The sequence below is a fragment of the Myotis daubentonii genome, chromosome 6 (assembly GCF_963259705.1).
Source record: "Myotis daubentonii chromosome 6, mMyoDau2.1, whole genome shotgun sequence".
Lineage (NCBI taxonomy): Eukaryota > Metazoa > Chordata > Mammalia > Chiroptera > Vespertilionidae > Myotis > Myotis daubentonii.
The window spans coordinates 31,500,224-31,523,564 of record NC_081845.1 but is presented as its reverse complement, the minus strand read 5'-3'; the positions used below and the strand labels follow the sequence as shown (position 1 = coordinate 31,523,564).

General features: G+C 41.4%; 1 protein-coding gene across 4 annotated transcripts in view; it reads right to left on the bottom strand.

Moving 5' to 3' along the window:
• The window catches only part of GRM1 (glutamate metabotropic receptor 1), a 323,483-nt gene that overhangs the window by 210,051 nt on the left and 90,091 nt on the right, over positions 1 to 23,341 (bottom strand). For all 4 annotated transcript variants that reach the window (XM_059700613.1, XM_059700615.1, XM_059700614.1 and 1 more), the window contains exon 3: positions 5,063 to 5,312. In XM_059700613.1, coding sequence (XP_059556596.1) covers positions 5,063 to 5,312 — 250 coding nt within the window. The remainder of the gene's footprint in view (positions 1 to 5,062; positions 5,313 to 23,341) is intronic.

Below are 23,341 nucleotides of genomic sequence, written 5' to 3'. Positions count from 1 at the left end.
AAAGGCCAGAAACCTGCTTTCAGCAGAGGAGGCCTAAGAGCTGGAGCCAAGCCTCAAAACTAAAGCTGGCCCAGAATAAAAATTAAAAAAGAAAAAGAAAAAAAGGAGCGGTTGGGAGCTTCAGTCACCCACCAGCCTGAAAAGAGCCCTCAGCCCCTCACCCAGACTGGCCAGGCACCCCAGTGGGGACCCCCACCCTGAAGGGTGTGTGACCAGCTGCAGACAGCCATCAGCCCCTCATCCAGGCTGGCCAGGCACCCCAGTGGGGACCCCCACCCTGATCCAGGACACCCTTCAGGGCAAACCAGCCAGCCCCCACCCATGCACCAGGCCTCTATCCTATATAGTAAAAGGGTAATATGACTCCCAGCACCGGGATCAGTGGAGCCAAGAGGCCTCCCGGCACCGGGATCAGCGTGACAGGGGGCAGCGCCCAAACCCCCTGATCGCCCTGCGGCTCTGTGTGTGACAAGGGGCGGGGCCACAACCTCCCTATCAGCCCTGCTCTGTTCATGACAGGGGAAGGCACCCCAACCTCCTGATCGGCCCTGCTCTGTACCTGATAGGGGTGAGCTCCCCAACCCCCTGATCGGCCCTTCTCTGTGTGTGACAGGGTGCAGCACCCCAACCCCCCCGCCCCACGGGTCCTGCTCTGTGTGTGACGGGGTAGAGCCATAACCTCCCCATTGGCCCTGCCCTGAGTGTGACAGGGTACAGCGCCCCAACCTCCTGATCCATCCTGCTCTGTGTGTGACAGGGGGCGGTGCCCCAACTCCCCTATCGGCCCTACTCTGTGAGTGACAGGGGGGAGCTCCTCAACCCCCTGATCGGCCCTGCTCTGTGTGTGACACGGGGGAGCTCCCCCACCCCCTGATCGACCCTGCTCTGTGCGTGACAGGGAACGGAGCCCCAACCCCCGTGATGGGCCCTGCTCTGTGAGTGACAGGGGACAGCACCCCAACCCCCTGATTGGCCCTGCTCTGTGTGTGACAGGGGGTGGCGCCGCAACCTCCCCATTGACCCTGCCTTGAGTGTGACACGGGGCGGTGTCCCAACCCCCCAATCGGCCCTACCCTGAGCGTGACTGAGGGTGGCATCGCAACCTCCAGATCCGCCCTGCTCTGTTCGTGACAGGGGAAGGCGCCCCAACCCCCTGATCAGCCCTGCTCTGTGCCTGATAGGGGGGAAGCTCCCAACCCCCTGAATGCCCTGCGGCTCTGTGTGTGACAGGGTGCGGCACCCCAACCCCCCCGATCTGCCCTCCTGTGTGTGTCAGGGGATGGTGTCCTAACTCCCCTATCGGCCCTACTCTGCGTGACAGGGGGCAGCGCCCCAACCCCCTGATGGGCCCTGCTCTGTACGTGACAGGGGGTGGCACTGCAACCTCCCTATTGACCCTGCTTTGAGTGTGACAGGGAGCGGCGTCCCAACCCCCAAATCGGCCCTACGCTGAGTGTGACTAGGGGTGGCATCGCAACCTCCCGATCCGCCCTGCTCTGTGCATCACAGAGGGCAGTGCCCCAAATCCCCAATCAGCCCTGCTCTGAGCCCGACCAGGGGCTGCACCTAGGGATTGGGCTTGCCCTCTGCCACCCAGGAGCAGGCCTAAGCCAGCAGGTCATTATCTCCTGAGGGGTCCCAGACTGCGAGAGGGCACAGGCCAGGCTGAGGGACCCCCTCTCCCCCCCCCCCCCCGAGTGCACAAATTTTTGTGCACCGGGCCTCTAGTTCCATTATAAAGAACTCAGTCCCAATAACAGAATGTGGGACTTTGTTATGATAAAAATGGGAAGCTATGTTATGGTAGTGAGTGTGTAAGGTAAAGATTAACATTAACTGATTTAAATTTGTAAAAGATCACTTTGCCTTAAAAATAGATGGTGGGGAGAAACAAGGATCACTTAGAAGATTATTTCAATAACCCACATGAGAGATGATGGTGCTTAGACCAGGATGATAGCAACAAGAGTGGCAATAAGTTGTTGAAGTCTGGATATGTTTTGATGGTAACATCAACAACATTTCCGTCTACGTTGGATGTGAAATGTGAGAGGGAAGAAACATCATGGAGACAAGAAAATATAAATCTTCATTCAGAAAGTTCTAATTTTTTAAATTAAATGTCTCTTATAATCTTCATCATGATTTACTTACCTTTACCTCTTTGAAAAAAGGTTCATCACCATCTACACAATACATTCTTGTGAATCTGGAAGCAGCCAAAATTATGCATTGTATTGTCAAAGAAACTAAACAATGGCTCCTGGCCTCAAAGGAGTTTATCATTTGGTAAACAAAAACCCCTTTAAATAGGAGGGAGATATATTTGGACAGCATTACAAATGTAGCTCAAAATTGCAACTTGGTGTTAAACCAGAATGCTCTGGACATGTCTGCTGAAATGAGGTAACCACGCCCACCAACTGTCCACTGGAATGAGGGACAGAGGAGCAGTTAGTGTAAAATTCATCTTCACAAGAAGTGGCGAATCAAGCATCTGAAGGGAAGGCTACTTCTAGGCATGGTGTAGTGTTAACCACTTGGCTTTGTCCCCTGCTCAGCTCCTCATGGACTCATATCTCTCCCAGGGAAGAAATAGAGCTGTGAACAAAGAATGAAGTAAAAGCTGTTTTCCCCAAAATCCTCTTGGATATGAGAGTAAAAGCCAGTACCACACTGAGAGACCTCGTGGAATGTAGCCCAGAAAGGCAGAGAAGCGCCAAGTGTAGCATAACTTTGGTATCTCAAAGGCTCCATGCATCACAGGCCATAACCACTGGTGCAGGGAGCAGTGTCCTCAGAAACACAGACGTTCATTGTGTTGCTGCTTCCCCAGGATGTGTCAGGACAACCCAGCAGGGGTGGGACAGAAAACAAAAAGAGGAGTGAAAGAAGTAGATATCACATGTAGCTTACTTATTTATGAGCAAGCACACGTGAGAATCTCAGAAATACTTGCATGAGCTCAGCTGCATTGTTAGCAGGAGAGGTTAACTACATTACCATCATTGACCAGCTTTTAAATAATAATGGTGAAATGAGTTCTTTATACTCCAATTACTCACTGCAGCATTTTGTATAATTGTATTTCACAATTAAGCAGTCTGTCTACCCGAAAAGCTCACGTATTTGCTACATCTGTTCAAGACCTCCAGAACCCAGGTAGATAGCCTCTTCAGGGATATTAAAGAGAATGAATACTGCAAAACAGACTATTGTTCTTTTGAAAATGGTAAATATGAGATTTTTAAAAAAAGCACCTTTATAAAAGCAGTCATTTTATAAAAACAATTTAAAAGGCTGACTATCTGCAGGCCATCTGTCCTGGTATATATATAAGAACCTTATTTTTCATAACACTTTAACCATGCTGCTCCCGTCCTTTCCAGTCATTAAGGAAATAATGTTCCTTCTTTCATGCTCCTTAAATGGCTTCACACACTGCGTCATGTTGAAGCTGCCAAAATAACACTTCATGGCAGTGTAACAATTTTACCCAAATTCAATGATGTTCTTAATCTTGGTTTATATTTTGACCTTGACTCCATACTTCCGCATGCCTAGAGAGTACTTTTTGTCACTTTATTCATTTAGTTGGGTTTCTGCCCTACCATCTTCTAAAAAAAAAGTCTTTGAAGTGCCCTCTGCCTCTAGTTCCAAGTGATGGTGATATTAGTCTCACTACTTTTTTCATCATTACCATAAGTGCAGGAATGGAGACAAAAGGTCCAGTGAGGATGTCCACACCACTACCACTAATTTCCTAGATAAGAGGGTCGGTGGTTGAGTATTTCAGCTGGGGAGATGTGATTGTACTCTAGCCAAGAAAGGAGAAAAGGAGATCTGGAACATAACTATGACAGAGTAGAAGATCAGTAAGGCTTTCATTTAAGTAAACTCAGTAGGCTCCTTGGAAAATTTTACCATTAAAAGATGGAAAATTTAACAAGATATCTGTTAGGTTAAAAACTCTACAGTGATATGGAAGTGATTCACACACAGGTACATATGGTCTAGAAAGAAGAGCAGAGATCTTGGAACACATCACCCGCAATTCCAGAAATCGCATACTGAAAGCATTGCTGTGCGCTATCCCGTAAGTGTAAGAAATGATACTATCAAGTTCCAAAGTTCAGCTACACATTTTCATTTTCACTTAGCCAACCCTTTAAATTTTAAATCATAATATATATTTCTATAAATACTTCTGACCCCCATCCACTGGTACCTGTTAAGATTTCTGTGCTTCAATTCACCATAGCTAAGATCTGGAAACAGCCTAAGTGCCCATCAGTAGATGAATGGATTAGAAAACTGTGGTACATCTACACGATGGAATACTATGCTGCTGTAAAAAGGAAGGAAATCTTACCATTTGCAACGTCATGGATGGAACTGGAGAGCATTATGCTAAGTGAAATAAGCCAGTCAATAAAGGAAAAATACCACATGATCTCACTCATTCATGGACAATAGAGACCATTATAAACTTTTGAACAATAATAGATACAGAGGCAGAGCTGCCTCAAACAGATTGTCAAACTGCAGCGGGAAGGCCGGGGAGGGTTGGGGGGCAGGAGGTAGGGGAGTAAGAGATCAACTAAAGGACTTGTATGCATGCATATAAGCATAACCAATGGACATAAGACACTGGGTGATAGGGGAGGCTAGGGGACTGTCTAGGGCGGGGGGATAAAATGGATACATATGTAATACCCTTTGTAATACTTTAAGCAATTAAAAAAAAAAAGATTTCTGTGCTTATAAAGTATGGTGTGTGTGTGTGTGTGTGTGTGTGTGTGTGTGTGTGTGTGTGTGCTGGGGGTGAGATGAAAGGGGTGGGAAGCAAATGGGAAGAATAATTCTCTGGGATAAAACAGTCTGGCAACAACTTTCCATCCTTTTCTGAAATAGCCTTATCATCTTGTCATCTACTGGGCAACTCTTTTCTATCAGGAAAATGACAATAGCCCCACTCTCAGTGAGAAGATGAAGGAGGGGGAGGAGGAGGAGGGGGAGGAGAAGGGAGACAGAGAAAGAGAGAAGAGATTGAGAGATTTACCTTCCAATGAGTGAGAACTCGCCTACCACGCCCAAGCGCCGCATGGCACTCAGGAGGCCCCGGACCGTCATGCCTTCGCAGAAGCAGACCACCACTCTCGCCTTGGGGAGCCGTTCTCGGAGCTTGCGCAGGAGTCGGTCGAAGCTCTTCTCCCCAGCATTGCTGTAGATTTTGTCTGAATGGGCGATGCAGAGACCTTCCTGGGCAGCCAGCTCTTTGAAAGCGTCCATTCCACTCTCCCCATAATTCCCTGTCCAAAAACAATCAGCAGATGTTCAAGACAACCTGGCAGCAGCCGCACTCACACCTGGAATAAGGATTCCCTGGTCACTGGGAATGGAGAGGACAGACTGACCAAATAACTTGTCAATGTACCTGGGACTGAAGGAAGATCTGGATGGATCAAGGAGTGTGATCAAACCATCAACCCTGAAAATAATGAGAAACTATCTAACTAGGGCATCCACAGTGAAACAAGTTTTGATAAATGAAGGCCTGCTGCCCTATTTTATAATCATGATTAATAGTGGCTGTCCCACATTTAAGCACTGTGGGAGAGATCAGCGCATTGTGGTAGGAGGTCAAATAGCACAATGAGAAGGCCTGTTCCTTTGAGGGCTTGCTTCCCAGGCAGCCTGGTTAAGAGGTAGACACTTATGGTGACAGCAAGCCCTGCCACATTTCCATGAAGAGGGAGTAAGCAAAGCAAACGGAATACCTGGCCAGGCCAGACTAAGCACACAAGAAATACATACAGGGATCAGTCAAAATCCAACACCCTCTGATGAAGTGATAGGGCTATGGGAGATTTGGCCTTCTGTTTTGATTTTTATGTTAATGTCATTGCTATAATAAAATATACTTTAAAAAACTAAGAACTCATAGAAATCAATTAAATAAAACAAGTATCACATTGTGTCAATTCCCCATCTCTCAGTCTCACTGATAACTGTAGGTCCCGCCTTAGTGTCCTTTATAGCTCTACTCCTTTCCCTGAGTTGATACCCAGGTAGATGATTCAACACAATGTCCCCCAGTTTCTCAACTCTCTCCATCCAGTATTTCCTATAACCCAACTATTTCTACTTTTGACTTTGTTATCACAAATGTCACTAATATCTCTGAATGTGGCTGTCAAACACCTCAGACTTTATCCCTTCTTATCTTTCAAGCTCATTTATTCTAATACCCATTCTCTAGCATTCATTCTACCTCACAGAAACCTCAAATCCATTTACCTCAATATGTTTCTTTCCATCCTGCCTCTCATTTGCCTCATAGTCTAGTTTAGATTTTATAGCCCATCTTCCTTAGCACTCCCTTGAAAATTTTTTCACTCCTTTGTGTTTCCTTGACAAAACCCTAATGCTAGTTAAACCCAGCCATTCTCCTAGTCCATGTTTACACCTAAACATGGCTGAAAAAACTCATAACCTTGATGACTGGCTTTATTTAAAAATTATGAGCATAGCCTGGTCGATGTGGCTCAGTGGTTGAGTGACAACCTATGAATTGGGAGGTCACGGTTTAATTCTGGTCAGGGCACATGCCTGGGTTTCAGGCTCAGTCTCTAGTAGAGGGTGTGTTGAAGGCAACTACACAACTATTCTCTCTCATTATTGACGTTTCTATCTCTCCCCTCCCTCTCCTTTCTCTCTGAAATCAATAAAAATATATATTTTTTAAAAAGAAGCAACTGGAGATGTTATTGTTGTTTTTTAATTATGAGCATACATACCAAAAGGGGCACTCAACAATGCAAGGATATAGTAATACATCTCCAATGTAAATAAATTTTCCTAGTCTCTAACATGATTATTTTATTCTTGCTCTTCTCTCATCAAATCTCTAAACAACTGACCTTACCTCTAACCTTCATCACAGCTGGGGCCTTGATTTCATATTTCAGTAAGAACACAGAAACAATCAAACTAGAATTAATTCAGCTATATACCACAACATCTATGAAACTTTATTTATTGGTACTCATATTTGCTAGCATCCCTCCTACTGCAAATTTGAAGTGCTTCTGCCTCAGGATAGAGCTGACTTCTGCTCATGAATGAAGTCCCATCACTATTAAAGGACTTTCTTTTGATATTGTCCCCTCTCTTTTGTAAAATAAATTTCCCCTTCTAATGGTGCCAATAAAAAAAAAATACTCATGCCGAACTGGTGTTGCTTAGTAGCTGAGCATTGACCCATGAACCAAGAAGTCCCCAGTTTGATTCCTGGTCAGGGCACATGCCAGAGTTTCAGGCTCGATCCCCAAGGTGGGGTGTGTAGGGCAGCAGATCGATGTCTCTCTGTCATCAATATTTCTTCTAACTATCCCTCTCCATCCCCCTTTCTCTAAAATTAATAAAAACATATTTTTAAAAATACTCTTGGACTCTTTGTTCCACTTGACTCATCACCTCATTCACTACTGTTCACAGCAATAATTGTTGCCTAGATCTATGTATTTGCTTCATCATCTCTCAGTCTCTCCTTGACCTTCATTTCCATCACTTCAGAATACTTTTTGTCAAACTCTTCTCCTGTCAAGGTCACCAATATTTTCCCTGTTGCCATATTTTATGATCTGTTGTATGTTTTAATCTTCATGAACTACTCAGCTGCATTCAACAGTTGGCTGCACCCTCCTTGAAATACTTTTTCCTCTTGGTTTCTGTGACACAGCCTCTCAAGGTTTCCTCTTCACTTACTGACTACTCCTGAATGTATTTGCTAGATATTCTTATTCTTTCAATCTCTAGATAATGTCATACCAGGAACAGCCCTGGGAAACTTTCTCTTCTATAGTCTCTCATGAAGTACCCTCATTCAGTCACATTCCTTCAAATATCATTTGAATACCATGGTTGAATCTTAAATATAGATCCTCAGACTAGATTGCCATTTGGAGCAAAATATTTGTACATTCAATTGCCTACCTGACATTTGTATCCACTTAAAGACATTTCAAACTTATCTGAAATAGAATTTTTCCCTCTCAACCTTGCAAACCTGCTCCTTTTAGACATCTCCTATTAGTAAATAGTGCATTACCCAGCAGTTTGTTCAATAATAAAATGTAGGAACTGTTTGGACTTCTTCTTCTCTTCTATTGCTGATTAATTCCTGTAGACTCTCTCTCTAAAATGTGCCTAACTCTTTTCTTTCTTTGTTTCAATCTTTGCCACCTTAAACCAAGTGTCTTAGGTTAGGTTCCCTAAAAACAGAGCTGAGGTAAAAATTCTTGTTCAAATTACTTATTGAAGAGGAGAGAAGCAAGAGAATGACAGGAGGGAAATGCGAAGCAAAAATGTCATCTCAGCGAGAGACATCGAGGTGCAGCTTGATTCCACAAGGAAGTGCTAGAGCACAAATTAATAATACTCAGTGTTGGCAAAACACAAATGCATTCAATTTTGGAGAAAGCAGGTCAAACTTTTGGTGGACAACTTAGAAGCAGTTTTCAAATTTTGTCAAGATAAATATCATATAAATACAGCAATTGTTAAGTCAAAATAATTTCTAAAGAATATCATCCCTCCCTTCCCCTCACCAAAGAAAAAGGACGTAGGACTTAAATCTCAATTTCTATAAAAATTTCATGGGCATTGTAATAAAACCTAATTAAGATGCTCCTATATTTTTAAAAATAAAGTGTTCTTGTATCTCTTTTTTTATAACAGAAATTATCAGTTAAATGTATTTGCCTTTTAATTCAAGCATCTTTATGTACCCTAATCCAGTCCAGTAAAGCCCAAAAAGGATTCATTACCATATCACAAAATCCTCAGCTCCCTGGACTGTGGAAACACATCAAAGTTCAAGCAAGAGGCATTGACAGATTTCAAGGGAGAAACTGCAGCTGGCAAGTGGATGCTTCATCTGTCTGCAGAGAGGGGCATGGGAAGGAAGTCAGATGTCTATTTCTCACCATAAATGCAGATTCAGGAATCTACAAGGTGCATAGACATCACAGCAAAAGGCACTGTCAGTCTGTCATAAATTGGTGTTATTAGGGGACTAACTTTACTGCTCAGGTGTCAAACTTGGGTTTCAGTCACAGAAAACTATTTTGTTCCTTTGTCAAAATACATGCAGGATAGATGAGCAACAATATATTATGCATACAAACAAGAAAATTCTTGTTTTAAAATCTAGTGAATACCTTGGACATAAGCAGACAAGAAACAGATACAGGGCTTACTCAAAATCCAATAACAGAACCCCTCAGGTTACAGACAAGGAAATAGAGCCACAGAGGGGGAAAAGGCTCATGAGTGGGTATGAAGCTTCTTTGTGTTAGAACTGGAATGCTTCTACATAACTTGACTCCTAGGTTGCTCTTTGTTTCTCTTAAGAGCCAAAGCAATCAAGCATGTATATTTTCATAATCCAGAAGACTGTCTGCATAGGTCAATAGGTTTTATGAACTATTAGTCCCAATTTCTTTATTAATATGTTTTTATTCTGATATCAATTCTTTATTACACAAATTGATAGAGAGCTGAGTAACATGCATTGGACCATATTTAAACTAGCTATTTCTCTCACTATTCCTAAAAGACCCCAAACTGATATCTAAATTTCCATGAGAGTAGCTCTAATATAGGAAGAGCAACTGTACTTCTGCGAATCTTTATACTTTAAAAATTGCATTCATAAACATTACCTTATTTTATTGTTACAACACCATACTGTACTCATTATATTGATAACAGTGCTAGATGTAAAGACCATATAATATAGGAAGAAAACTGCCTCCAGGGAGTTTAAAATTGTGTTACTTTCATTTAGTATCAGCAGAACTAATGATATGACAAGGACTAGTTTAAGTGTCTAAGAATCAGAAAAAGGTGCCTAAAAAAGTGCCACTTGTTGGTGAGGATGTGGAGAAAAGGGAATCCCTGTGTACTGTTGGTAGAAATGCAAGTTGGTATAGCCATTATGAAAAATAGTATAAGATTCTTCAAAAACTTAAAAATATATCCAGTAATCCCACTACTTGGTATATATCGAAAGGATCCAAAGGATATAAAATCAGCATCTCAAAGAGTTATCTGCACTCCCATGTTTACTGTAGTATTTTTCACAATAGCTAATATATGAAAACAACCTAAGTGTCCATCAATGGATAAATGGATAAAGAAACTATGATACTAATATGAACATGTAGAAACACACAGTGGAGTATTAGCCATTAAAAAAATCCCACCATTTGCAACATGAATGAACCCACAGGACCTTATAGTAAGTGAAACAAGCCAGACAGAGAAAGACAAATACTGCATGATCTTATTTATATGCAGAATCTAAAAATGTCAAACTTATAGAGCCAGAGAGCAGAACAGTGACTACCAGGGGTTAAGGAGTGGAAAAAAATGGAGAGATGTTGGTCAAAGGTACAAACTTTGTCATAAGAGGAGTAAGCTCTGGGGATCCAATGTACAGTATAATGAATGTATACTTAATGATATAATTATATGTAATAATATACCATTACTAATATATATAATATACTTAAAATTTGCTAGGATAGCAGATCTTAAATGTTCTTACCACAAAAAAGCTAGCAATGAGAGGTGATGGATGTGGGAATTAGCTTGATTGTAGTAATCATTTCACTATATATATATATATATCCAACAATAACATTATATCCCTTAAATATATAAAATGTTTCAAATATACCTCAGTAAATCTGGGGGAACAAAAGAAAAATAAAGTCTTTATTCCGGGTCTTCAATTATGAACAGATTTTCCACAGATAGAAAGAATGGTAGGTACATGTATTCTTTGTCTGTCTACTAGGTCATGAGCAAATCATGCCAGGCTCAAAATAAAACACTCAGCACAGAGCACACCTTCTTGTCCTCCTGTCCCACTTCCATTCTGGCACTCAGGCTTCCTCTTGCCTTTCCTGGTGTTAAGAAATTTATTTAGATACTTCTCTGTGCAGCCTTGGAAGATATACAAAGAACTGGCTTTTAATAGAACTCTTAAAAAATAAAAGAGCCATGGAATTGTAAACACCCAGACCTGATAGAGAGCTGCATATTAACATTCAATTAACAAATAATTTATTGAGTTCTCAACGTGAAAAAACATCCCTGGGTTCTGCACTTCAAGAGTTGCCAGGAAACATTGGACACTGGCTCTGCCTTCAGTTTGATGAATATTTACTATGTGTCTAGCTCTGTACTAAAATAGCTAGCTTTCATTTAGTCATCACAACAACTCCATAAAAAAGTTATCAGTCCTCTTTTACAGGCAAGGACATGAAAGCTCCAAGAGATTAAGTAACTTGCCCAAGATCATTCAGGGGTAGAACTGGGATTTCACATCTGAATTCTATGCTGCCCCCTACATGGACTTACAACTGTGAAGGCATGACACAAGATTACGAAACACAGCAACAATAAGAAGCCACATAAGCTACATGTGAAATGGAAAACAGCATAATACTAAGAGAGCAGGGTGGGTCAAAGAATACCTTTGGGAAAAGTAGGAATGAAACTTGGCCTTAGAGAGTGTATGCAAGGGTCTGGTATTCAAGGTGAATGGGACTGAATGAGAATCCACAAAGGTATTTTTAGAGGCAATGAGAAGAGAAGTCCCACTGGAGCAGAAGGTTCACGTTTTATAGCATGACACTCTATATAACGAATTTCAAGTGAAGCATCTGGCATACCACTACCAGACTGCAACATGGAAATATACTATATGTTGCTGTGTCGTAACAGATTTTATAACAGACTTTATCACTGTTATCATGTTGCCTAAACTCTAGAGAGTAAGAAAGGGAAGAGTGGAAAGTCTATAAAATATAAAATTAGAATGTGTTGAAAAATATTAATTTCTACCTCATGTAACAAAGAAATTTACAGAGAGCAAATCAAAATATTCTATAAATTAAGCTTCTAAACAGACCTTGTGGGAAGATTTATAAGAGAGAACATGGGGGTTGCAAAGAATCCCTATTGTTTGTAATAATAAAAGTGTTTAGATATAATAGAAATGGACATTATTGCCCACACATAGACTGCCTTAATTTCTGCCTTATTTCATGCTTGCATTTCTTCCTTGGTATTCTATAGTAGACTCAGGCTTCCCAATGAGCTGAAATCATTAGAGCCATGGCCCAGTCTTTTTTTTTTTTTAATATTTTTTATTGATTAAGATATTACATATGTGTACCCTCTACCCCCCCCCCCTGCTCATCCCCTCACCCCCCCGTTGTCCGTGTCCATTGGTTAGGCCTATATGCTTGCATATAAGTCCTTTGGTTGATCTTTCCCCCTTGCCCCCACCCTCCCCTACCTTCCCTCCAAGGCCTGACAGTCCAATCAATGCCTCTCCGTCTCTGGATCAGTCCTTGTTCATCAGTTTATGTTGTTCATTATATTCCACAAATGAGTGAGATCATGTGGTATTTATCCGCTCTCCAGTTCCATCCATGCTGTGGCAAATGGTAAGAGTTCCTTTTTCTTCTTCCTCTTCTTAAAGAATACCTTTCAGCATTTCATATAATGCTGGTTTCGTGGTGATGAACTCCTTTAGCTTTTTCTTATCCGTGAAGCTCTTTATCTGACCTTCCATTCTGAATGATAGCTTTGCTGGATAAAGTAATCTTGGTTGCAGGTTCTTGCTATTCATCTCTTTGAATATTTCTTGCCACTCTCTTCTGGCCTGCATGGTTTCTGTTGAGAAATCAGCTGACAGTCGAATGGGTACTCCCTTGTAGGTAACTGACTGTCTTTCTCTTGCTGCTTTTAAGATTCTCTCTTTATCTTTTGCTCTTGACATTTTAATTATGATGTGTCTTGGTGTGGTCCTCTTTGGATTCCTTTTGTTTGGGGTTCTCTGTGCTTCCTGGACTTGTAAGTCCATTTCTTTCACCAGGTAGGGGAAGTTTTCTGTCATTATTTCTTCAAAAAGGTTTTCAATATCTTGCCCTCTCTCTCCTTCTGGTACCCCTATAATTCTGATGTTGGTACGCTTGAAGTTGTCCCAGAGGTTCCTTACACTATCTTCATATTTTTTGAATCTCTTTTCTTTTTTCTTTTTCGGTTGGGTATTTTTTGTTTCTTTGTATTTCAAATCTTTGACTTGATTCTTGGGATCCTCTTGTCTGCTGTTGGATCTCTGTATATTATTCTTTATTTCAGTCAGTCTATGCTTAATTTCTAGTTGGTCCTTTTTCATGTCCTCCATGGTCTCACTATACTCCTTGAGGGATTCATTAAATTTATCGGCGGTTTCCATAAAATTCTTGAAAAACCTTATAAACGTGGCCTTGAACTCTATATCCAGTCGTTTGCTTTCCTCTGTTTCTGCCATTTGTGACCTTTTTCTTTGTCTCCGCATTTTGGCTGCTTCCCTGTGTTGATAGAGTGGCCCTGCGCGCCAGGTGTCCTGTAGGGCCCAGTGGCTCAGCTTCCCCAGTTACCTGAGGTGGACACTCTTGGTGCACTCTTGGTGCCTTGGTTGTTGTAGGATCACTGGGAGGAATTGACCTCCAGGCCAATTGGCTGTGGGAATCAGCTGTGTCTGGAGTGGGAGAATGGTCCCCCTCTGACCACTGGGTACAGTGGCTCCTGGATCTAAGGAGGTGCTAATTCAGCCCCTGCCTGAGGCCACACAGCAGGAGCCACGAAGAGGCTCAGCTGTGAAGCAATGCAAGCCGCTGCGGGGCCTTGGGCCTTCTCTTGGAAGTTCCGGGTCTGCCTGGCTGGGCTGTAGTTAGGTACATTCACATGCAAAAGCCTCTGCCACAGCCTGGGTGGGGCGGGGTCTCAGGGAGTCAAAGGGCGGTGAGAGCAGCTATGGTGATTCTCCGTGCCCGGAGCCGCGCGTCTCAGTGTCCCGGTAACGGCTGCAAGCACCTCTGAGGGAAAGCCGCCCTCAAGTTCGCCCGCTGCCGCCTGACAGACCAGCCTCTCCCCGTATGAGCCCTGGGTCCCCAGAGACCCGCTGGAACCGGAGTTCAGAGCAGTCGGGAGCTTGTGATTCAAAAAGACAGCCGCGTCCTCAGGCGCCACCCCCTTTCCACGCGCACGAGCCGCCGCCGTACCTCTGCACTTCACCTCCGCACCTCTGCACTTCACCTCCGCACCTCTGCACTTCACCTCCGCAGCTCCGCTGGCTCTCAGCGTGCCCCTGTTTTCTTCTAGTTGTAGAAATTACAGTCAGCCAGCCTTCCTGTTGTTCTGGACGATGTTTGCTCTGACCCTTGCGGCATTCTTCAATTGTTGTGTGAGGCAACAATTTCCCGGTGTTTATCTATGCCGCCATCTTAGTTTCTCCCATGGCCCAGTCTTTATCTGAGGTCCTGGAGACTGACTACTCTGCCTCCTGGGACGTCTTGGACAAATAAGATAATATCCAATTTTTAAAAGAATCATGATGAGTAAATTTTCTCTTATAGTGCATTTTAGAAACTACTGGAAATATTCAACAACAAACAATATAAGAAATTTCTTCTTTTTTACCCTAATCCCTTGTGATGAAATATAAATATATTTCCTCTTCATTTCAGTAAAGACTGAGCTGGTTTGAGTTCTTCTTGAGGGTGGGTGAGGGGGCATGGGGAATCTTTCCGGAAACCACAACTTAGCTTTCTCTTCAAGAGAAACAAATTTATATTTCAACATTTTGGGGCAATCTTTTAATTTGTTACTCCCACTTAAAGCATAGAAAATGTGATGGCTCCCCTGACTCCATGAACACACCTGCAGTCAGCATTATGGGTCTGTCTGGTCAGGTCAGAGGTGAGTGAGTCATCCCTGGCCTTAGAGTCATGCAAGAGAATTCCTATGCAAGGTCAGTGAAGGAACTACCTCACACAGGGCAATCACAGAGAATAAAAGGGAATCATTTTACCAGCAATTTCCCATCCTACCTACAATCATCCCAGTTTGAACAGTTTTAACATCTAAGAGGAAGAAGAAAAATTACCAAGAAGTGATTGACATCTTTGTGCAATATAATGGAAGCCAAGTAACCTTTGTCTCATCACATTTTCAGGGATGCTGTACAGCTGAGTGAATGAGAGGATGACCCTCGGGCAATCAACCTGGTTTGTGTTCTGGATCCTGGATAAGAAGATAGATAGCCTTTAAGTGTTTTATTTAAGCTTTGATTTCCTCTTGTGTAAAATGTAGTTTATAATATGCATCTCAAAGACTTATGATTATTAAATCACATGTGTTAATGATTGTAGTAAAGTTCCCAGAACAGAGAAATAATCAGGGAATTGGGCCTATTTTTACTCTCCATGTCCCTCTAAAGTTGTAGAATATAAAAATGGACATAAGACTTTAGCAGGACCTAAGAGCTTTATTTTTTATTTTTTTAAATATGCTTTATCTTTAAAAAGTTTTAGGTTCATGGCAACATTGAGCTGAACATACAGAGATTTCCTATGTATACCCTACCCCCAGATGCATAGTCTCCTCCATTATCAACATCCTCTACCGGAGTGGTACATTTGTTATAGTAATGGATAAACTTACGTTGACACACCATTATTACCCAGAGTTCATAGTTTATATTAGGGCTTTCTCTTCATGTTACATATTCTATGGGTTTGAATAAATCTATAATGACATGCATCCATCATTGTAGTATCATACAGTATACCTCATTACCCTAAAAATCTTTTGTGTCTTTCCTATTCACCCTTCTCTCGCTGCTAACCCACGGCAACCACTTATCTTAGGTCAGGTAGGATGCCCTAAGAGTTTTAGATTCCATTTTCTCTATGTTCCTGTTTATAAAATCAAACTTGTGATTATTTCTTTAACTGCAGTGCTTCACTCTCCACTCATGTTTCACCTTATTCCCAGGTTGTCTCTAGATTTTTTTCCACAGTTGCACAAAGCAATTGCTTTCCTATTTTATTTGTGGACTGTTTGTGTTTACACAATGCATTCAAGAGTCTATGCTTGCCTATATTGAGTCTCTGTCACTGAGTCTTCCTTAAGTGTCAGCCATAAATGACTCATCAACTTTAGAGCTTTATACATTAACTAAGTTTCTGGTTTCTCTAATTCAAATATCTTTATGATATGGAGAAAAAAGTTAAGAGAAGGCCAAATGTAAGTGATATAAAAATGAAAAAGGAGATCATCATTCTTTCAGAAAGCAGCATTTTTTCATTTCTATTTTCACATGGAGGAAACAGGTTCATAGAGGCTGCCCTAAGCACACCTGTCCACTATCTCTGCCTATGTGACATTGCATGTTAATCAAAAATGGGAAGGTAGCCCTGGCCAGTCTAGCTTAGCGGACAGAGTGTCAGCCTGCATACTGAAGGGTCCTGAGTTCAATTACAGTCAAGGGCATATAACTAGGTTGCAGGCTCGATCCCTGGCCATGGTCCAGGCGAGTTCAGGAGGCAACCAATCGATATGTCTCTCTCACATCAATGTTTCTCTCTCTCTGTCTCTCCCCTTCCCTTCCACTCTCTCTAAAAATCAATGAAAAAATGTCCTCGGTGAGGATTAACAAAAAAATGAAAAATGAGAAGGTAGTATCTACCAAAAAGTTCAAAAAATGTACTCCAACACACACACACACACACACACACTGTATATATTTTTTAATGATAATACCCAATGTTGGCAAGAGTGTATTGAAATGAAAACTCTCATATGCTACTAATGGTAGTGTAAAATGTTCTCATCTTTTAAGTGGAAAAATGTTAATACTGATGCTTTATTTTACATTCATATTTTTTTCTTAGAAATTTAGTTTCAAAAAATAATTTCATTGTCCATCAAGTTCCAGTTACAAAGATCTTCATCGCAGCACATTGTTGGAAAATATAACAGAAGCGAGCAAACAAACAAAAACAACAGTGTTCTATAATAGGAGACTGGGTAAATAGTTGTTATGCATTTGTATAAAGAATACATGCAAACATTTATCCTCTCTAAGACGTTTACCATGAAAATTCCCTGATGAGATCCAGAAGTCTTGACTGTCTAACTAGCTATGACCTTGAGCTGCTTATCATTCTGTCTTCTTTGCTCATGCTCAATATATAGTGTTTATATATTTGGTCTTTAAGTCTCCCTATAGCATGAGCATTTGGTGATTCCAGAACAATATGAATCAGCACTCTTTCTTAATCTAGAGCTTCATGTCAAAACATATTTTATATTCTCAGTACTCAGAGTAAGCATCTGCTTAGCAATATTCTTTTCAACAGCTTTTTCCTTCCGCAATCTGATTCTTTTACAAGTGTATTATTACCATAGTGGAGGAGAAAGCATTTGTTGTATAACCATTTAAAATGTATCTTGCCTGCATTTGTTATTTTTACCAATACTAACTTTTAGGGACACAGTCACTGAAACAAGGGAACAAGACACTGTCCTGTAGAAACAGGCACCATAAAACAAGGCCACTTAGAGAGCAAGCTCATTAGGTGAACCCTAGCAATGGAAAGACATACTGTCCAGCATCAATGGACTGACATTCAGCAGGAGCCAGCTGTTCCCTTTCCCCTCCAGAAGCTGCTTTTAGACACCATTTGCTCAGTGGAATTACCCCAACACTGTTACTGAGCTTCTGGTCTCCTCCCTTTGAACCCCGCTTTTTACATTTTTTATATCATCAGTAAAACAGTCCATTTAACCAAGTCAACCTAGATTTTATCCTGGATCAAAAGGAAATTAGTCTATGGAGAAAACATTTTGTCTTTAATTCAAAGGACATGAGACCCTCTGGCAGTAAATGCAGTGAATTAAAAACCCTTGGGTTTGGACCTGTGAAACCCAACTGGGGCTTGGTTCTGCCTCAGTCTATGTCCATGCTCAAGTTCTTGGACTGCTCTGGGTTCCAGTTTCCTTATGTGTAAAGTGAAGGGGTTGCACTGCATAATAAATGAGGTCTCTTACCATGCAAGGCTAGCCCTGGTTTACTGCATCACGGTGGGAAAGGCTCATTCCTTAGCATTTTGCATCACAAAGCCTTAGTGCAGTGGTTCTCAACCTTCTGGCCCTTTAAATACAGTTCCTCATGTTGTGACCCAACCATAAAATTATTTTCACAACTGTAATGTTGCTACTGTTATGAATCATAATGTAAATATCTGATATCCAGGATGGTCTTAGGCGACCCCTGTGAAAGGGTCGTTCGACCGCCAAAGTGGTCGCGACGCACAGGTTGAGAACCGCTGCCTTAGTCTGACCTGTATTTCACCTTAATTCAGGTTATGCTGAGTTTGCTAATGGTTTTGCCAATACTCTTGGAGTAACACCATTTGTTTATAGTAGAGGCAGCATTGCAAAATGATGAGAAGCAGATCTGCTGGAACCAGAGAGCCTGAACTGGCTCAAATTCTGATTACTGTACTAGTTAGTTGTGGGGCTTTGGTAAGTCAGTTAGCCTCATTGTGTTTTGATTCATCTGTAAAATGGAAATAATAACAGCAACCACTTCAATGAGTTGTTATAAGAATTAAATGATTTCATATATGTAAATATTAGCATACTGTCAGTACTATATGAGAGTTTATTACTATTTATTCAACTAATATTTCTTGAGCTCTGTATGCCTGGAACCAGATGAGGCTCTTCACATCCATGTTGACTTTTGTTCCTAAAAAATATACACCTACCCTTTCTCATATGATCAAAAGGAAAGGTTGCATATGTTCCCACACAGTCAATGGGAGATAAGGAAACTCAGCCCTGGTAGTCAAAGTCCAGAGCCCACACTCCTATTGACATGTGGTGGGGGTCCAGGCATGTGGGTATGATGCTATTAACAATGCTGGCGAAGGCCTCTCCAGTCCAAGATGCCTACTTTACCAATGCCTAAAATTCTACCACTAGCAAGACATGACTTTTCTCTTTCTACTGCAAATAAAAATGCTCTTGAGGGAGGTAAACCATTAAAGCCCTGACATCCTAATATTTTTTTGTTTAGTAGATCTTTCTGAAAGCAGTGGGCAGCTGGAAGGATCACGATACTGTGAGTTGAGAATCTGAAAAGCCAAGCAGCACACAGAAGGCAGTTTGTGAATTCCACAATGTTCTGGGCCCTGGGTACTTTCCCATGCTCATCCTTGGATCTTTACAACATCTTCTAATAGTGAATGATTCCTTGCATCTATTGTTTAAAATCTCACAGTATATTTTGACAAGTGGGCCACTGAGAGGGAATTGAGTGAGCATTTAATGAGACTATAAATGAAGATGGTACAATTAATGATAATGCTAGGATTAAAATATATGTATATGAAATATAAAGAAAGAGTTCCCACAGAACCTGAGTGGAAATCATCCACTGTAAATTTCCTTCATCTCTATGTGGTATCTGTTTCCTCATCACTATTAGTAGTACAATTTAATTAGTTGTTAAAAAATAATGTATCATGGGCCATTTTCCCATTTTGGTATTAAGTCATAATTTGTTTTCACCAATAAAAACATTACTTCTGAGAAGCCCAATATTGGGAATCAAATATTTCAGATACACTTGAGCTATGACATTGCAGGATTAGGGTTCCTCTGTACTTCCTTCCTATTCCAAGAGCTTTAAATTGATGGACCACGCAGGCACTGTTGATTAAGCTCTTCCAATGACATCTTGCCAAGCTCTCTGACTGCCAAATCACAGTCCTCCAATATCTCTCATTACAGAGAAAAGAGAACAGAAATGTAGAAATTCAAATAAGCAGCTCTTTAGCCTCCAGTTTCCCCACTATCATAAGGAAACATCTATATATATAAAAACCTAAGCGACCTTAACAACCGGTCAACCGAACAACCAGTTGACCGGTTGCTATGACATGCACTGACCACCAGGAGGCAGATGCTCAATGCAGGAGCTGCCCCCTGGTGGTCAGTGCACTCCCACAGCCAACCTCCCGCAGCTCCTCCCCCCCAGCCAGCCATTCCCGATCACTGGCCAGGCCAAGGGACCCCACCCATGCACGAATTTGTGTACTGGGCCTCTAGTAGAAAGATAAGTATTGCATCCTATGAATGAATGTGATCTCTTTGTCAGTCAACACCTTCCAGCAGACATGTTCCAGGCAGAGCTAAGCCCTTGGGGGGAAACATATGAGTGGAAGAGAGTCCATGCACTAGATAAACTCAGGTTTCTAGAAGAGTCTGACATGCAAAAGAATGATCATAAATGGTACTGGCATGAAGGCCAGAGAAAGGAGTGTCTACACCCAGTTGGGAAGGAGAAGAAAGGCTTCCCCAAGAGAGGCAAATTGAACTAGGTTTTAAATAAGCTAGGTTTTTGGGGTTTTTTTTAAATATATATTTTTATTGATTTCAGAGAGGAAGGGAGAGGGAGAGAGAGATAGAAACAACAATGATGAGAGAGAATCATTGATCAGTTGCCTTCTGCATGCCCACACTGGGGATTGAGCCCACAACCCGGGCATGTGCCCTTGACCAGAACCGAACCCAGGACCCTTCAGTCCCACGCTGATGCTCTATCCACTGAGCCAAACCAGCTAGGGAAGCTAGGTGTTTTTTTATTCTGAACGATCAGAAAGTAGGGACATTCAAACTGTATCTGCCTACATATATCAGTTCCCTGAACCCATGCTAATTTAGGAACAACTATAGGCATTTGCCATTAAAAAAAGAAACAAAAAAGAGAAGAGTAATAAAAAAAAAGTGTGACAATTTCGAATACACACATACTACTATACATGTAGAGACATGTACCTGTGTGTGATATGTGAAAAAATAAAGCTGTCTTGCAGTGAAAGTTCATTTACATGTTATATGTCTATTAAAAATGAAACCATTTTATTTCCTTACTCTTTTTCAACTACAGACTATCTGTTCCTTAATGTGTGTTGAATTTATCCATCGCCATTACCTTAATCCAAGTCTTCATTGTCTGTCTCTCCTTGACTATTGCAACAGTCTTCTGTGTGTTCTCCCCACATCTACTTTTATTCCTCTCCGAGCTATTCTCAGTCCATTCTCTATTATGGTTATCTCATACATAGTTGATCAATTTATTTACTGGCTCAGATCTCTTCAGTGGTTTTCCCTAACACTTAGGGTAGAATCCAAAAGGCACATGTTCTCATGTGACCTCCCACCTCCGGGCTGTGCCAGCCTCACTTCCTGCCATTTCACCAGTTCACCTCTGAAGCCAAATGGACTCCTTTCCATTTTCAAATGTGGAAGGCTCTCTCCCTGCTCAGAGCCTTCACTCGTTTGTTTCCCTCTGCTTTTGCCAGACATTTCTATTCATCATTCGGGTTTCACCATCTCAGTTCTGTCTCTTATTCATGGATGTCTTCCCTAACCACTATATATAAAGTGGCCCCAACCTTGGTTCCATCACTATACCCCATTTATTTACCTCATGGCACTTATGGTGAGATGTGGATAAACATGTAATTATGTATTTATTAGTATGGTTATTTGCTTAATGTCTGTATACCCCATCAGTGAAGGTAAAGGCCATGTCTGTATATCCTTGGTCCAGTGCAGTGCCTGCTCAATGTTTCAACTTATTCACTCTTATTGTTGATCCATGAGTGATTCCTGATCAATTCAGGCAGCAAATATATGATTAGTTTGCCTGATAATATCTTTCATTGGAAAGTGATTATATTGAATTTCAGGTACTGGAGGAACTCAAGAGGTATATACCACTGCCCTTTCACAGACAGTGTAAGTGGCAATGTGTATTTTCTGCATTTGATTTTTAAATTTTGATTATATGTAATATTCTCTATATAATAGTTTATGTAATATGATAATTTGGCGGATCTTAAAAACTCTCTTGTCTATGACCCTCATTTATAAATTATGTCCAAAAAAGTAAAGAAGCCTGGCTAAGGTCACAAAAGGAGTTAGTGGCAATACCACATGGAAATCCAGGGCTCCTAATATTGGGGATAGAACCCTCTCTACCATATAACCACATAAAATAGAATTCTAGGTTACTATTCAGAATTCTACACACACACCAAAACAAAAACAAACAAAAAAGAGCGAGAGAAATATAGCAGGAGAAAAACAGTCTTGAAATCTACTTAGAAATTATAACATTCTGGCACAGTGGGAGCAAATTTGTTCTCAACCACTGCTCAATAAAATGATCAATGAAATATGTTCTGTCCTTTCAGTTCCCAAGTCCTAACTGATTAAATAGGCATTTAGAAGAGTAGACACTGTTTAACTTTTCTAACTCTGGAAACATTATGTAATGTCTTAATGTATTGAGTTATTATGCAGCTAACTTTCTTCCAGGGAGAAACAGTAAACCTTGGGGGAAGCAGAGCTCACTAAGATCTTCCCATTTATTTGTGTTAGTTTGGTAGGGAAAGTAGAAAGAACACCCATTTGAAATGCCTCGATAGTACTAATAATGAGAACCTCATTATATAAGAAGAGTTACTTAGCAAAAAGAAGTTGAAGATCAATGATGCTAGATAAATTTTTGTTCACATATTTATTTATTTATTTATTTATTTATTTATTTATTTATTTATTTATTTATTTATTTATTGTAATTAAAAGAAAGTTCAGAGAGGACCTAGCCCAGTGATGGCGAACCTTTTGAGCTTGGTGTGTCACCATTTTGAAAAACCCTAACTTAACTCTGGTGCCGTGTCACATATAGAAATTTTTTGATATTTGCAACTGCTGGGAGCCGGTCCATCCTTGCTGTTTCAAGGGACCTGGCATATATGGCGTACGGTTCTTAATATGTTTGCTCACCTTCTTGGGGCTGTGTTTTAACCAAGGTCACCTCTCCGAGAAAGGTTGAATCCCCAGGTAGGGATTTTCCCCTGAAGTTAGGGAGGGAATAAAACCCCTCAACTAAGTGCCAGGCGGGTAATTAATCCCTTTAACTACGAACAATCATGCTTAAACTACATAATCTTTTCCCCCTGGAATGGAGATAAGAAACGCCCTAACCTTTGTAATAGAGATTGATAGGATTAAATCAACTGGTATAAATACAGTTGTAACAAGACAGAGACACACAGAATTTAGAACACAGAACTCAGGAGACAGAATTCAGAAGACAGAATCTACACGGAGCCTAGAGACAGAAGAACTTCGCTGGCGAGAGCATGCCAGAGGATCCTGGACCGGGACTGGCCTCGGAGCCTAGAGACAGAGCCTAGCGGGAGAACATGGCAAGGGATCCTGGACTGAACCTGACTACAGAGATTGGCAGGAGAACCTGACTGGAACCTGGACACTGAACCTGACTGGAGAGCCTGGACAGAACCTGGCTGGAGAACCTAGCGAGGGAACATGGCTACAGAACCTCGCT